Source organism: Salmo salar, chromosome 02, assembly GCF_965601325.2.
Source record: "Salmo salar chromosome 02, fSalSal1, whole genome shotgun sequence".
NCBI lineage: Eukaryota > Metazoa > Chordata > Actinopteri > Salmoniformes > Salmonidae > Salmo > Salmo salar.
The window spans coordinates 44,043,671-44,057,953 of NC_138292.1; the positions used below are offsets into that span (position 1 = coordinate 44,043,671).

The 14,283-nt window shown below is 41.8% G+C and overlaps 1 protein-coding gene across 10 annotated transcripts in view; it reads right to left on the reverse strand.

Moving 5' to 3' along the window:
* Positions 1-14,283, reverse strand: part of LOC106583543 (myelin basic protein) — a 67,883-nt gene that overhangs the window by 9,163 nt on the left and 44,437 nt on the right. For 8 of the 10 annotated variants that reach the window (XM_014167910.3, XM_014167931.3, XM_014167892.3 and 5 more), the window contains exon 1: positions 9,330-9,716. In XM_014167910.3, the coding sequence (XP_014023385.1) occupies positions 9,330-9,443 (114 nt within the window). In that variant the 5' untranslated portion in view covers positions 9,444-9,716. Of the gene's footprint in view, positions 1-9,329; positions 9,855-14,283 lie in introns of those variants that run through there. The other 2 variants (XR_001323553.3, XR_006761178.2) reach the window with 1 other exon arrangement.

Genomic DNA, 14,283 nt, shown 5'->3' on the forward strand with positions numbered 1-14,283 from the left:
GAAAGAGAGGTGCTCAGTGGTGATTTCAGTGTTGCCTCGGGTTTGTCTGTACCTTCAAACCCATGCTTTGTCTTCAGATAATGTAACTAGACCAACAATTATACAGTATTGTATGTTGCATCATGTTGGCAGCTTGAGAAAACGTTCTACATTTTTTTAAAGTATTGTTCTGTGGAATTTTTATGACTCTAGGAGTCACAGGAGGTTGGTGGCACTTTAATTGGGGAGGACGGGCTGGTGGTAACGACTGGAGTGGAATCAGTGGAATGGTATCAAATACATCAAACACATGGCTTCCAGGTGTTTGATGCCATTCCATTTGCTCTGTTCCGGCCATTATGATGAGCCGTCCTCCCCTCAGCAGCCTCCTGTGCCAGGAGTAAAAGGTTATTCAAAATGCATCAGTGATTCAGGCAATAGTTCTGAAAATAAGTTTTGTAATCCTAAATTCTGAATTTAGAATCCGTTTTGATTTATTTGTAAAGAAGGATCACAATATTCAGTTATGAACTTCACATGTCCTTTACGGAAACATGTTGCATTGAACGTTGTCAATATAGTATAGTATTTTCTAACACGAGAAGAGTGTTCAAAGGACAACGCAATTCTGACGCAAGGAGGGTCCTTTCAGGATAGAGCAGAGTGGGGGATTAATGCGTAGGGAGGGAGGAAGGGAGGGAGGGAATGTTCTCCTCTCTCTGTTTGATGTTTGAAGAGTAAGAGAGGTAAGTGTGTGTTCCTGGCATGAAGCGCATTGTTATTCGGCCACAATTCAGACTTCACAAAGTAGCTGTGCTCGTTCCACAGCGGAAAAGAAAAACAATAAAATTGCATCACACTGCCATCCAACTTTCAGAAAACTGCAAATATCCCGTTTCATCCTCAACGTGCATGATTGTATATACATAACAATGGACGTCCATTTATCATTTCTAAACTCAGCGAGCTGCTCTCATGGCAGCCCAGCTGTCGTAGAGAAAGTTCGGTGACACTTCACTATCCAATTAACACGTCAGTGTTGTTTCACCTCTGACATAGAGGCTGTACATAGAGGTCAGTACAGTCGTAATGCAAAATGTCACCTCGATCATGACAACAGTCATAAGTTAGAACTGCAGTCACGAATGGATTTGACACCAGATTACACCGTCATGTTAATGTCATAGCGAACCAAAAGTTTCCTGCAGTGAAGAACAAGGTCACCTAGCCCGAGGTAGAGAGAGTATTCAGGACACATAGGACACCTCCTCCCTGAGGATTTAATTACTGTCAAACCTCTCTCCTCGGAGGTGCTGGAGGTCAAACCTGGACGCCGACTCCTTCAGAAATGGATCACGGTCAATCATTTATTCTGGATTAAATGAATTGTAATAATGTATTATTTCCTAAAGAGCAGGAGGATATGTGGGCCACATAGTTATCACTACATCCTATCCTATTGAGACAGTGTGTAAGTTATTGTGGACACACACAAATCACAACTGCCCACTGTCAAATAAACAGATCTTACCCATGCACCATACATTAAAATGATGTACAGTTGAAGTCGGAAGTTTACATACACTTAGGTTGGAGTCATTAAAACTCCTTTTTCAACCTCTCCACAAATTTCTTGTAAACAACTATAGTTTTGGAAAGTCGGTTAGGACATCTACTTTGTGCATGACACAAGTAATTTTTACAACAATTGTTTACAGACAGATTATTTCACTGTATCACAATTCCAGTGGGTCAGAAGTTTACATACACTAAGTTGACTGTGCCTTTAAACAGCTTGGAAAATTCCAGAAAATTATGTCATGGCTTAAGAAGGTTCTGTTAGGCTAATTGACATCATTAGAGTCAATTGGAGGTGTACCTGTGGATGTATTTCAAGGCCTACCTCCAAACTCAGTGCCTCTTTGCTTGACATCATGGGAAAATCAAAAGAAATTAGTCAGACCTCAGAAAAAAAGTGTAGACCTCCCCAAGTCTGGTTCATCCTTGGGAGCAATTTCCAAATGCCTGAAGGTACCACGTTCATCTGTACAAACAATAATACGCAAGTATATACACCATGGGACCACGCAGCCATCATACCGCTCAGGAAGGAGACGTGTTCCGTCTCCTAGTCATCTCTACATCTCTGATGTAGAAAATGCAAATCAATCCCAGAACAACAGCAAAGTATCTTGTGAAGATGCTGGAGGAAACAGGTACAAAAGTCCTATATGAAAGGCCGCTCAGCAAGGAAGAAGACACTGCTCCAAAACCGCCATAAAGAAAGCCAGACTACGGTTTGCAACTGCACGTGGGGACAAAGATTGTACTTTTTGGAGAAATGTCTTCTTGTCTGATGAAACAAAAATAGAACTGTTTGGCCATAACGACCATTCTTATGTTTGGTGGGAAAAGGGGGAGGCTTGCAAGCTGAACAACACCATCCCGATCGTGAAGCACGGGGGTGGCAGCATCATGTTGTGGGTGTGCTTTGCTGCAGGAGGGACTGGTGCACTTCACAAAATAGATGGCATCATGAGGATGGAAAATTATGTGTATACAGTATAATGAAGCAACATCTCAAGACATCAGTCAGGAAGTTAAAGCTTGGTCGCAAATGGGTCTTCCAAATGGACAATGACCCCAAGCATACTTATAAAGTTGTGGCAAAATGGCTTAAGGACAACAAAGTCAAGGTATTGGAGTGGCCATCACAAAGCCCTGACCTCAATCCTATAGACAATTTCTGGGCAGAACTGAAAAAGTGTGTGTGAGCAAGGAGGCCTACAAACCTGACTCAATTACACCAGTTCTGTCAGGTGGAATGGGCCAAAATTCACCCAAATTATTGTGGGAAGCTTGTGGAAGGCTACCCAAAACGTTTGACCCAAGTTATAATTTAAAGTCAATGCTACCAAATATTAATTGAGTGTATGTACATTTCTGACCCACTGGGAATGTGATGAAAGAAATAAAAGCTGAAATAAATCATTCTCTCTACTATTATTCTGACATTTGACATTCTTAAAATAAAGTGGTGATGCTAACTGACCTAAGACATGGAATTTTTTACCAGGATTAAATGTCAGGAATTGTGAAAAACTGAGTTTAAATGTATTTGGCTAAGGTGTATGTAAACTTCCGACTTCAACTGTATATATGGTGCATGCTCCTCAATCCAGCACAGCTTTACATTTGACTTTGTTTTGATTGATCACAAAGAACAATGTCCGTCAGTGTCATAACTGACAACTTGGCGATTGACCAATAAGACTGACCGGCTGCAGATCCACTAGCCACTGACTGACTCCTTTGAAGTGAAATCTACTGTAACAGTTCGTAGTCTCAGGAGGACAGACTTTTTGAAGTACTTCTACTGCCAGATGACCTCTTCAGTTGTCTCTTTGCTGCAACTTCTCCAACTATTTAAGAGAACCTAGCAGGAATTAGACAACTACCTCAGGGGGTTGACAGTTTACAACAAAGTGTCATATTAGAAAGCAGTGGAGCTCTCGGTCATTCCCTAACACTGACAACAATAACAAGACAAAGTTGGGGACTACAATCTAATAAACCATAATTGAACTGGTTCTTTACCATCCAATACCAGGGTACTGGACCGGACATCTAGTGAGACCTAGCTCTTGACATTTGACAGGGCTTGTCTGACAGTGCCAGGTGAAAGTAGGGTAATAGTAGGAATGCTCTACACTCCTCAGCCCTTTGCTAACCTGAATACAAAATGAAAACAAGAAGTAAACACTGTTGTTTTATCCTGATTTACTATATCTTGATAAGCTTTCCAAGATGTTAAATTAAAAAGCAATTCAAAAAATACTTTCAATTAAAAAAGCATAAAATACAAATGTGACTGAAATATAATTTTCAGTTGAAACAAAGTCATAAGGCAGACAGTACTAAGATGCATTTCCAAAAGAAAGAATTCAGCATATTAACCTGGTCCCAGATCTGTTAATGCTGTCTTGCCAAATCCTATGGTCATTGTCATGCCGAACATGATTAACTTCTCACTGTGCCCATCAATGACAGCATGATCAGATATGGAGATTGAGGTGAGGCCAGACTGTTTGGCATGAATGACAACAATTATAGGAGTTGGCTAAGAAAGCGCAAACAGATCTGGTACCAGGTATCAGTCAATGTCGGTGTACTTTCTAGTTCTTTCATCCAAGGAACAAGACATTAGCCTACATTTTACATGGCCTTAAGCTACTTAATAAAAGCTGAGCTAAGAGTAAGCCTCATATTTCCATTAGGGTCTACACCACACTTCTCCCAGCCTCGTCTAGACAAGTATGCACTTACTGCAGAGCGTGGTCTTATCCACTTAAGTGAAAAGACAAAACAAATGGGAATAGTTTGATGATGTACATTCCATTCCCTCTTCAACTAGGCCAGCTTCTCCATTGGCTATTCCTAGCATTGACCACCTCAGCCCAGCATGAGAGGTTACTTCTCAAGCTAGACTGGATCGAAACTGAATTGTCAGAAGGACATTCACCGTAGTGTTGCATCAGAGGAGGGTTATTAAGTGTCATGACTGTCCTTTGAGGATCAGAATGGGCAGATCAGACTGGTGGGGGGTGGGGGGGTGACAGAAACCAGGCCTCTCTCTCTCTCCCACAGAGATGAGAGGGGGAGCTGATGGATGGTCACCTTCACACCCTGCTGCAAATCTCTGGAGGTGGGAACTTTCTCTCTCTACTCTTTAGTATTGGGATTGGAATGTCTTTTGTCTAGAGACTTTTACAAGCCAAAAACTCTAACATTCAAACATCCCTCTCCATATGTGTAACAAGCCGTCATATCTGGTCAGTCTACTAGGGACTTTGGTCTCATGTAATTGTGTATTCTGTGTTATTATTTAGTTAGTAAATAAATTATTAAACCAATTTGTGTAGTACTGAATAATCAACAACGGTTGGGGTTCTTGCGGATCCAAGAAGGTCACGACTGTTCAGAATGAGAACTGATGAGGTAATGATTAATAAGTGACTGTTATGGATATATATATATATATATATATATATCTCTTCTTGAGTTTAATTCGAGAGATGGTAACTTGTTAAACAACTTCCTCCGTTGTGCCCCAAATTCCTAATGAGGTAGTTGTTACATGATTAATTTAAATCTGGTAACAAGTAAACATAGTTAGGGGATTGAATAAATAACAGTCATCAGATTAATGAAATTCACATCACAACAAAAGTGACATTACATAATAAAAACAACAACAATACAAAAGCATAACAAAACACTGCTCAGGGTGGGTGTTGTTAAGAGAGTTTAATCAAGCCATTTATCCAAAAGCTCAGAACAGGATCAGGTTAGGAACAGATGTTGGTCATTACAATTCACAGGAAATACAAACAAAATTACAAGCATCAGTTGGATATCTCAAAGCATTACAAAAGGGATCAACGAATAGGATCCATGGATCCACCCTGGGATCAAACAGACTCCCACACACACAAACACAGTTCCTGACAGGGTAAAGGAAGACCTGGGTTCAAATACTATTTGAACTCCTTAAAATACTTAAAAGCCCACCTGAAGCATTTGAAATGATTTGAAATAGTATTTGATCCAGGTCTGGGTAAAAGACACCAGTGAACCTGAGCGGTGCTCCATCTAGCTGGCGGGAGGAGTTCAGCTCTTGGAAGCTTTTGGCCAAGACTCTGGGGTTGAGTTAGCTCAGGTATCAGTCTGCTTCTGCTATCATGCCACTCCTTGTCACGCAAACATTTTTTTGACATGTTTGGCATGATGGCACAAACAGACTGGTACTCAGGCCAGGGATGAGTGCAAAAAATGTTGGGTTCTGAATCATAAACTGTTGTACTGTACTTTTAACATTCTTCAGGGTATCGGGTCCTAGTTCTGACAAAGTTACCCAATAGACCCCATATTTAAAATGGACTTATTTTGCTGTCATGGAGTTCAGTTTCATGGTGACTGCACATAGACACTCATTTATCCATCAAATTAGTCTAATAAGGTCTTCCCCTTTTTGAATAATACGGATTACCAATCAGCTTAGACAGGTCACAAATTGGCTTTAGTTCCTGCGGTTAAACCATTTTTTTTCTTCGCTTTTGGTGATATCGTTCTAATTTCTTAAAATAAATGACATCACCATGCAGATTCCCATGAACTAGTTTCAAACCAGAATCAACTAATTAAAAGACAAAACAAAATACAGGTGAAACCAAGACAAGAATGTACAACAGAAAGAGCTAATTCCAGGTTGTAAAAGGATCCATGTCTCAACAGTGAACGTTCATATCTGTCAATAACAGTAGCCCTTTCCTGCAGTCACATTACCTAGTGGCCTCATGGGTGAAATGTGATTCATAAATGAAGCTGCAAATCTGGTGTTTCTATGTCAAACGGTTTTGTTATATTTCAGTCTTCTGTGATGTATATAAAGTGTAATATTGGGATGCAAACTCAAAATTGAATACATTTCAACTCTATATCTGACATAGTACAGGTGTCTTCTTTTCTTTAAGCCCATAACCATGTGTGTGAGGTGTATACTTTTGTTTCAAAATAGATTTGTTTAAGACTACCAAGAAACACTGACCCTGATTTAGCCCACTGCAGTAAAAGGTTAAAGAAGGATTTTTAAGCCTCGAGACTATTGAGATATGGATTATGTATGTGTGCCATTCAGAGGGTGAATGGGCAAGACAAAAGATTTAAGTGCCTTTGAACAGGGTATGGTAGTAGGTGCCAGGCACACTGGTTTGAGTGTGTCAAGAACTGCAATGCTGTTGGGTTTTTCTTGCTCAACAGCTTCCCGTGTGCATCAAGAATAGTCCACCCTCCAAAGGACGTGTTCCTAATGTTTTGTACACTCAGTGTATATTTCCACACTATGAGGTTGGAATAATACTGTGAAATTGTGAAAATTATGACAATTCCCTTTTAGTGTAAGAGGTGTTTGAAAATAAAAAAGAATTTAAGCCTGTTTTGGTGGGATTACCAGGCAGTCAATTAGTTAATAGACCAATAAGAAAGAGATCCAAACCTCTCTGCCAATAACAGCTAGTTTTCCCCTCCCCACTCAGACCACTCCCCCATAGTCCTAGCTAAATTCTTGCTTGAGAAATTACTCTTTGCTAAGAAGCAATTTGTTTCTTTTGACCATTTTAATTGAAAACAATCACAGTTAAGTACTTGATTGTTACCCGGAAATGATTTGATATTAGATTTTTTAAAACGGCTACATTGGATCTTTAAGATTTTTTTTTTTTTTTACCTGTTTATCCTTTTTGAAACTTTGATCAGTGCAGAAAAAAACCCAATTATGCTCGATGCAACAGAGAGTTAGGGATCATATATTTGAAATCCAAACACTTATCACACATCTGAAGGCAACTCCACTACTCTGATGTAGAAAACACACCATTTCCTGAAAGAACAGAAAGAGGTGACAATGAAATTCAAACAAATAGATCAAATAGATAAAAACAAAAAGCTAATACTGCCTCTTTTCACAATAATTTTGTTCATTCAATTTTGACAGGCAAAACACTGAAATCTTCACTCATGGCAGATGTGTTTTAGCAGTACATTTCAATTACGTTTAAAATGTGAAAGACTGATCTACAATGCACGCAACCAAATAATTCCGAAACGAGAAAAAAAAAAATGCTAAAATTACTTTGATCTGGGATTTAATTTAAATATGTAAAAGTCAAAAGATTTTTGTCCTCTCTGAAGTTGTTGTAAGGCTTGGGAGAACACATATTGTTGAGACTGTTCAGACCACATTCTGCAACCTACTGGATCATCATCTCAAACTACCATTCTCCTCTCTGAACCAATGAGGAACTCATTCCCCATCCCCAGAGTGAAACAGAGCTAGACAACATAACAGAGTTGGACTTGAACTCTCTCTTCAATACACTGTACCAACTTCAACACATAACTGTTGAAATATACAGTACCTTTTGTTTTAGACTTTCCTCTGCTTCCAAAGGTGACAACTGATACACAAACAGTGCCAAGCTGACTGAACTGTGCACTGCACTGCGTTGCCATATCGATTTATCTACATCCCTTGTCACCAGCTCAAAGGAGAGGCTTTGGGATTTAGCATTAGCACATCACAGAGAGATCGAGAGAGAGCGAGACAAACAAGGCAATGTGGGCTCAACTATTCTCACCGTACCGCAACAGTTATCCACACACACGTCTGAGTCCAGGTGGCGCTTGCTACGCCAGGATAGTGGGTTCAATTCCCGGGACCACCCATACTTGAAATGTATGCACGCATGACTGTAAATCGCTTTGGATGAAAGCGTCCGCTAAATGACATATATTATCTGAACTCCGACTACACAACGCATCATCTTGAATTCTACATAAACCCATATAGGATAAGGATTAGCCGAGATAAATGGGTTTTCCTACTCTATAGTATATTATATTATTTATGTTGGATTATGTACAATATTATGGGCTAGAGCGGTCTTTGTAAAGAAGGAGTGAGAGAATCCTAGTCGAAGACACTCTCTGCACCCGATGGAGGTCCATGCAAGGCATTTAGGTTATAGTTCCCCACCATGGACGATCCACAGTTAAAATGGCTAACAACTAAAGACTCAGAAATCAGGAAAATTGAAAGCCTAACAATCATAACAGTCTCTCCCAAAATACAACCAAGTAAGGGTGCTGACATATATGACATTTATTCCAATTTCCTCATGAAATCTCCCGAATCATTACTCTCTCTTACAAATACCTGATACACAACTTTAAAATGGCTCCAGTTTTAGATATATTTATGAGTTAAGCATACAGTATATTTGGAATGAAAGCGCACACACATGTGAATGGATCAATTCAATCATTCACTTGTACTGTACCACAACTATGACCATATAAGTAGCACAGATGCTTTGAAGCTCTAACTGAAATAAAATGTAAAATATACCATTTTAATGACATTTTATTGTGGTACTAACAATCACAAAACAATTATTCCAATGACTAAGTCAAAGCCTCTTTGCACTACACCAATCTCAAACCACACCCAAATCAGTTATCCAGTGTCTAAATGTAGCTTTCAATGCCATTCATTCGCAAATAAGCACATTTCAGGAGAATGTCATAAACTTTGGTACATCACAAGAAAAAAGAAAAATGACATCAAATCTAAGCAAATTGAAACAAAAACTTGTGACAAATTCTTGCAGATCACAATCTGCCAAAACCATAAGTCAGACAATTGTCCCTCAAATTAAGACTGAACACAAAAATAAACCATAGTACTTTAGAGGTGTATCTTTGAAACAAATCAAACTCTCTCCTTTCCTCACCTTGCTCTTCCTCTTCTTGTCCCCTCCAAAGAAGTTCCCAATTTGATCCATAAGGCCAGGGGCCTTCTTTTTCCTTCCCAGGCTAGACAGTCCAGAGGAGCTTGCAGTTGCCATGTTGGTGGTTAGGGTTGGGTAATGCTGCTAGTATCTCTGTAAGTGGGGTTCGGTCTCTCAGGTAAGAGCGAAGGGGGTATTAAGAGTGAGAAAGGAGGACAAAGAAACAAACTTAGTCTAGATCCTGATCCTCTGAACCGCACTCTGATCCTGCTCCGCTGTGCTCTTGGATGGTCTGTAGCTCATCCGATTCAGAAGGACGGTCTTTGAAGGTGTTGTCCTCGCGGCCCGGGGCATCTCGGGAGAAGAGGCGGACCAAGTGGGGGCGTGGCACGGCGCTATCGTCAGCATCAGCTGTGCTGGCCTCGTTCCAGGAGCTGCTGGGCCCCTCAGCGCCCGTGGAGTCAGTCACCGCCGCCGCCTTCTCAGAGGGGCAGCCATTGTTCGGGTTCACATCTGCCTCACCCAGGCCTGCGCAGAAACAACAAGGGTTATCTATTGGACTATGGGCCTGCATGGCGCACAATGAGTCCCTTTGACAAGACCCTGCCCTTTCTGCCAGAGAAACTCAACAGAGAAGGGATCCTGAGTGACATACCCTGTAATAGATCTAGAACACAGATCAAATACATAGCTCGGAGATTATTGCACCTGGGAAAACCATACATTGTTAGCAAGGGACATTACCTACGGTACTATCAAAACGGTTTCAGTGTCTCCTCCCTCAGTCCATGCCAAAAGCCCTTTACAGTTATAACACTGTATTAAAGTAACATAGCACACACATATCCTTCCCCAAACCCCCACCACAAGCCCAATAACTCTCTTGGAATGATAATGGCATGCTTTCCACATTCCTGGACAGGAATCATTTCACCAGGTAAGTTGACTGAGAAGACATTCTCATTTACAACAATGACCTGGAGAATAGTTACAGGGGAGAGAAAGGGGGATGAATGAGCCAATTGGAGGCTGGGGATGATTAGGTGGCCATGATGGTATGAGGGCCAGATTGGGAATTTAGTCAGTACACCGGGGTTAACAACCCTACTCTTAAGATAAGTGTCATGGGATCTTTAGTGACCACAGAGTCAGAACACCTGTTTAATGTCACATCCGAAAGAAGGCACCCTACACAGGGAAATGTCCCCAATCACTGCCCTGGGGCATTGGGAAATATACTTTTTTTAGACCATAAGGAAAGAGTGCCTCCTACTGGCACTCAACACCAGATCCAGCAGCATCTGGTCCCCCATCCAGGAACAACCCTGCTTAGCTTCAGAGCCAGGCCAGCAGATGGATGCAGGGTGGTACTCATATCCCTAGGTCAGTCATTTGTCATCGAATGTCCAACGCTGACACGCTAATTCACACGTTTCTCCATTTGTTTTCCACGTGTGCGAATGGACACTATGGCCATCAGTGTGACGCTGAGATCTACGGCATTAACTGTAACTTATCCCTTCTGACAGAAGCCACCATGCTAGCTAGCTCCCGGAGCACAGGGCATGCAATGCAGCGCTCCCTGAAGAACAATGTAGACACTATACTGGACGAAATGGTGTAGGAAAAAACAACAGTGGAATCCGCATGCTAATATTTCCTCAACAGTGGTCTATTGTCAGAGCCGCATAGTTATTTATGTGGGACAAGGAGGCCAGTGTCACTAAAATAACTCCTATAAGTATGGATTTTCAACCCGATGCACAGTGACACTTATCTGACTCCTGAGCAACTGCAAGGCAGGCGTTGGTTTGAGCCGGTTTGAGCAGATCATTGGGTTCGAGAAAGACCTCAACAGTAACTCAAAATGGATCAACAAGGCGTTCAGATGGAAGGATATCACAGCATTTAGAATAAAACATAATTTTAAAAAAATATGCAATTTGGAGAACCAAACCAAACTTCCAGATCTGGATCTACTGACAAATGTTCCGATTCTATGATCAAAGAGACGCATTACATTCCTGATCAGCTATCTTCCAAAGGGCTATGATGGATCCGAGTACAACTAAAGCACGGACGCTGAGACTGTTAGGGTTGTGTGAATGATGTACATGGAGGTAGAGCCATACTGCTCGAGTCAGCCACAACGACAAATCACAGGCACTTGAACTGGCACACTGAAATGAAATATCTACCATGAAAGCAGGTTTACTGTAGCGGAAGCCATTTACTTACTAAAACAAATTGCTCTTAGATATGATTGTGTAAGGATGAAAGGATGGCTGGTCTCAACCAAAGCTCAAAGCCCATTCGGGAACCAGGATGCCACCAGCACATCTTTTCTTATTTCTCTAGGAGTCAGTAAGACCTTGATACTTTCCCAGTGAACAAATCACAGAACCAAACATCCCTTGTCACCTTGGTGAAAGGCAACTGTAATTGCGATCCTACACCTCACAACATGGAATATGTGAGACTAGAAGACCAGGAAAGAAAAAAGAAAGATCAGGAGAAAGAGAGAGAGAGAAACAGAGAGAGTATGGAGAAAGAGATTCATTGATATAGTATGAAAAGGAAAGAGAGAGAATGAGAGAGAGGATGAGAGAGAGATTTCCCCAGTAGATGTGGTTGAGGTTTGTGCTGCTGTGACAATGCTGTAAAGACATTGTGATTTGATGTTATAAAATGATGATGAAAGCAGTGCCTGTGCTCCGGTGCTCCAGCAGATTCCCAATATGAGCAAACTGTTCAGACTTATTTCCTCCAGGCAGTGGCCCTGTTATGTTACAGAGTCATCTCACTCCACCACCTCCATCATCAATTACCATCAAACCCACTACCTCAGCAAAACAAAACTACTAGCGTTGCTCTGATAAGCCTTTCCACTGCACTTACAATATGACGACAAGTCACCTTGCATCTTGTATGCTTGGCAAAGACAAAAAAAAAACGCTGAATAATCTGTCTAACCCCCATTCCTTCTCCCTCGCTCTGTGACTCTGGGAAAGGAACTCCATAGATGTGGTTATCTATGTATGTGTCACATGCTTTGGCAATGAAACACCTCTGCAGATTAAAACTCCAACAAACGTAAAATGTTATAGTTTTGCATTGCCCATCTACTCTACATGTGCGTACTGTTAGAAAATCATACAGTTATGAATAAAGTTTATAAAGATAAATGGTCATCTTGACATCAGATTGCTTTTAAAAAGGACTAAACACATCTGACTGACTTTGATTTTGAGGTGGAATACCCCTTTAATACTTTGTCTTTGGTTCCCTGACAGCAATACTGCGACAGAGACCTGAACAGGACTCTCGATCTCCATTAGGCTCGGCCACTGTTTCCAGGTGCACTCAGAATATGTCTGCACCGGGCCACCGTCTCCACTTTATCCTAATAACACATATCGTCAGTCATTCAATCAACAGGGCTGAATGCTGATTAAATAGTCTCTCTTACACACTCTCCCTACCAAATAAGTTAAGAGCACTGTTCCCTCCACAGATAACGGAGCTTAATCTAACTCAATGTTCTATTAGGAAATGCTGTGAGTCATGCTCAGAGAAGTGTGGCGCACCACGACGACGCCTTTAAAGATTGTGGACGATTACATTTCATTAACGCTCCCTACATTGCTGTGAGACACTGAGTTGGGTCACAAACGTCGGCCCCACTTTATACGTAATATACTGTATATTTTAAGCCCTAATGAAGTGGCACTGGAATGTCGAAGCAGGCCCAAAGCAAAACCCTAAAAATAAACATTTGCTTCATCTTTTGGAAAACAAGACTCAAAAGAGCCTAAAAAAAGCGAGATGAAAAGTGAGATGCAGTAGCAGAGATAGCGGGGGTGATAAAACACTGGTGCTTGTCAACAACATGAAAGGGAAATGAATGGGCAGGCTGACGCTTAACACTGAGGAGAAGGGGGGTGGGAGGTAGAAAGGTCTTTACAGAGCTGCTCGGGGGTTTCGCAATGTAACACGCTGTTGCTCACTTTTCTTGATCTATTGCTCTTCCGATGAGAACATTTAATGAGGCTCTCATGGTCTCTCCGTCACAGGGCAGGCTGAAGCAGGCACAGGGCCTGGCCGGAGACAGATGATAGGCCTTGGTTGAATGGTTGAAAAGCACACAGCCACTCATCGTGACACAGTACATATTCTCTTGGGAGACGGACCACTTCAAAATCAGGCCTGTTATTGATCTACACTCTTTGAAAAAAAAGGTGCTATCTAAAACCAAAAAGGGTTCTTTGGCTGTCTATATACCCTTTAAAGTCGGAGAAGCCTTTAAAGAATCCCATAAGAGTGTACTTTAAATATGTGCTTATTCACCAAGCCGTGACCGTTCCATAACAAGAAGCTCTGTAGTGCCGAGTGAGAGGAGAAGAAGGAGAAGCGACAACCCACAGTAACAAACAGACAAGAGAGGAGAGGAGAAATGCAGCGAGTGGGCCTTGGCTCTCAAGCTCTCTCCTCATGGCCCCTGTAGTGCAGAGGACGTTTAGCCTTCTGGTGGACCAGCTTCTGGAACAACAACAAGGAGCAAGCTAGGATCCACCCATAGTGGTGGGACCCAGGCACGGGAAGTATTCCTCTAAGAAGCAGCGCAGCTATGTGGCCCTTGACCAGACCTCCCACCCAGGAGTAAATAACTGCCACCACCCACTCTGCCACAGCATTCATCATGGATCCCGGACCTCCACCCACAGGCCCCGGGGAGAATGACCCTCTGTCTTCAGACTCATCAGGCATTCATGGTCAGGCTGTCCTCCGGAGATTTTTCAGCGGTAGATAGAGGAGATGCTACAGATGCTACAGCTAAACCCCTTATTTTTCGCCTCGGTCCTTGAACCCCCCAAGCCCCTTGCATGACTTTTGTGACCTTCACTTCCTACAACTGCTCAATCCAAATGGGGAATCATGTGTACGTCAGAAATAACAG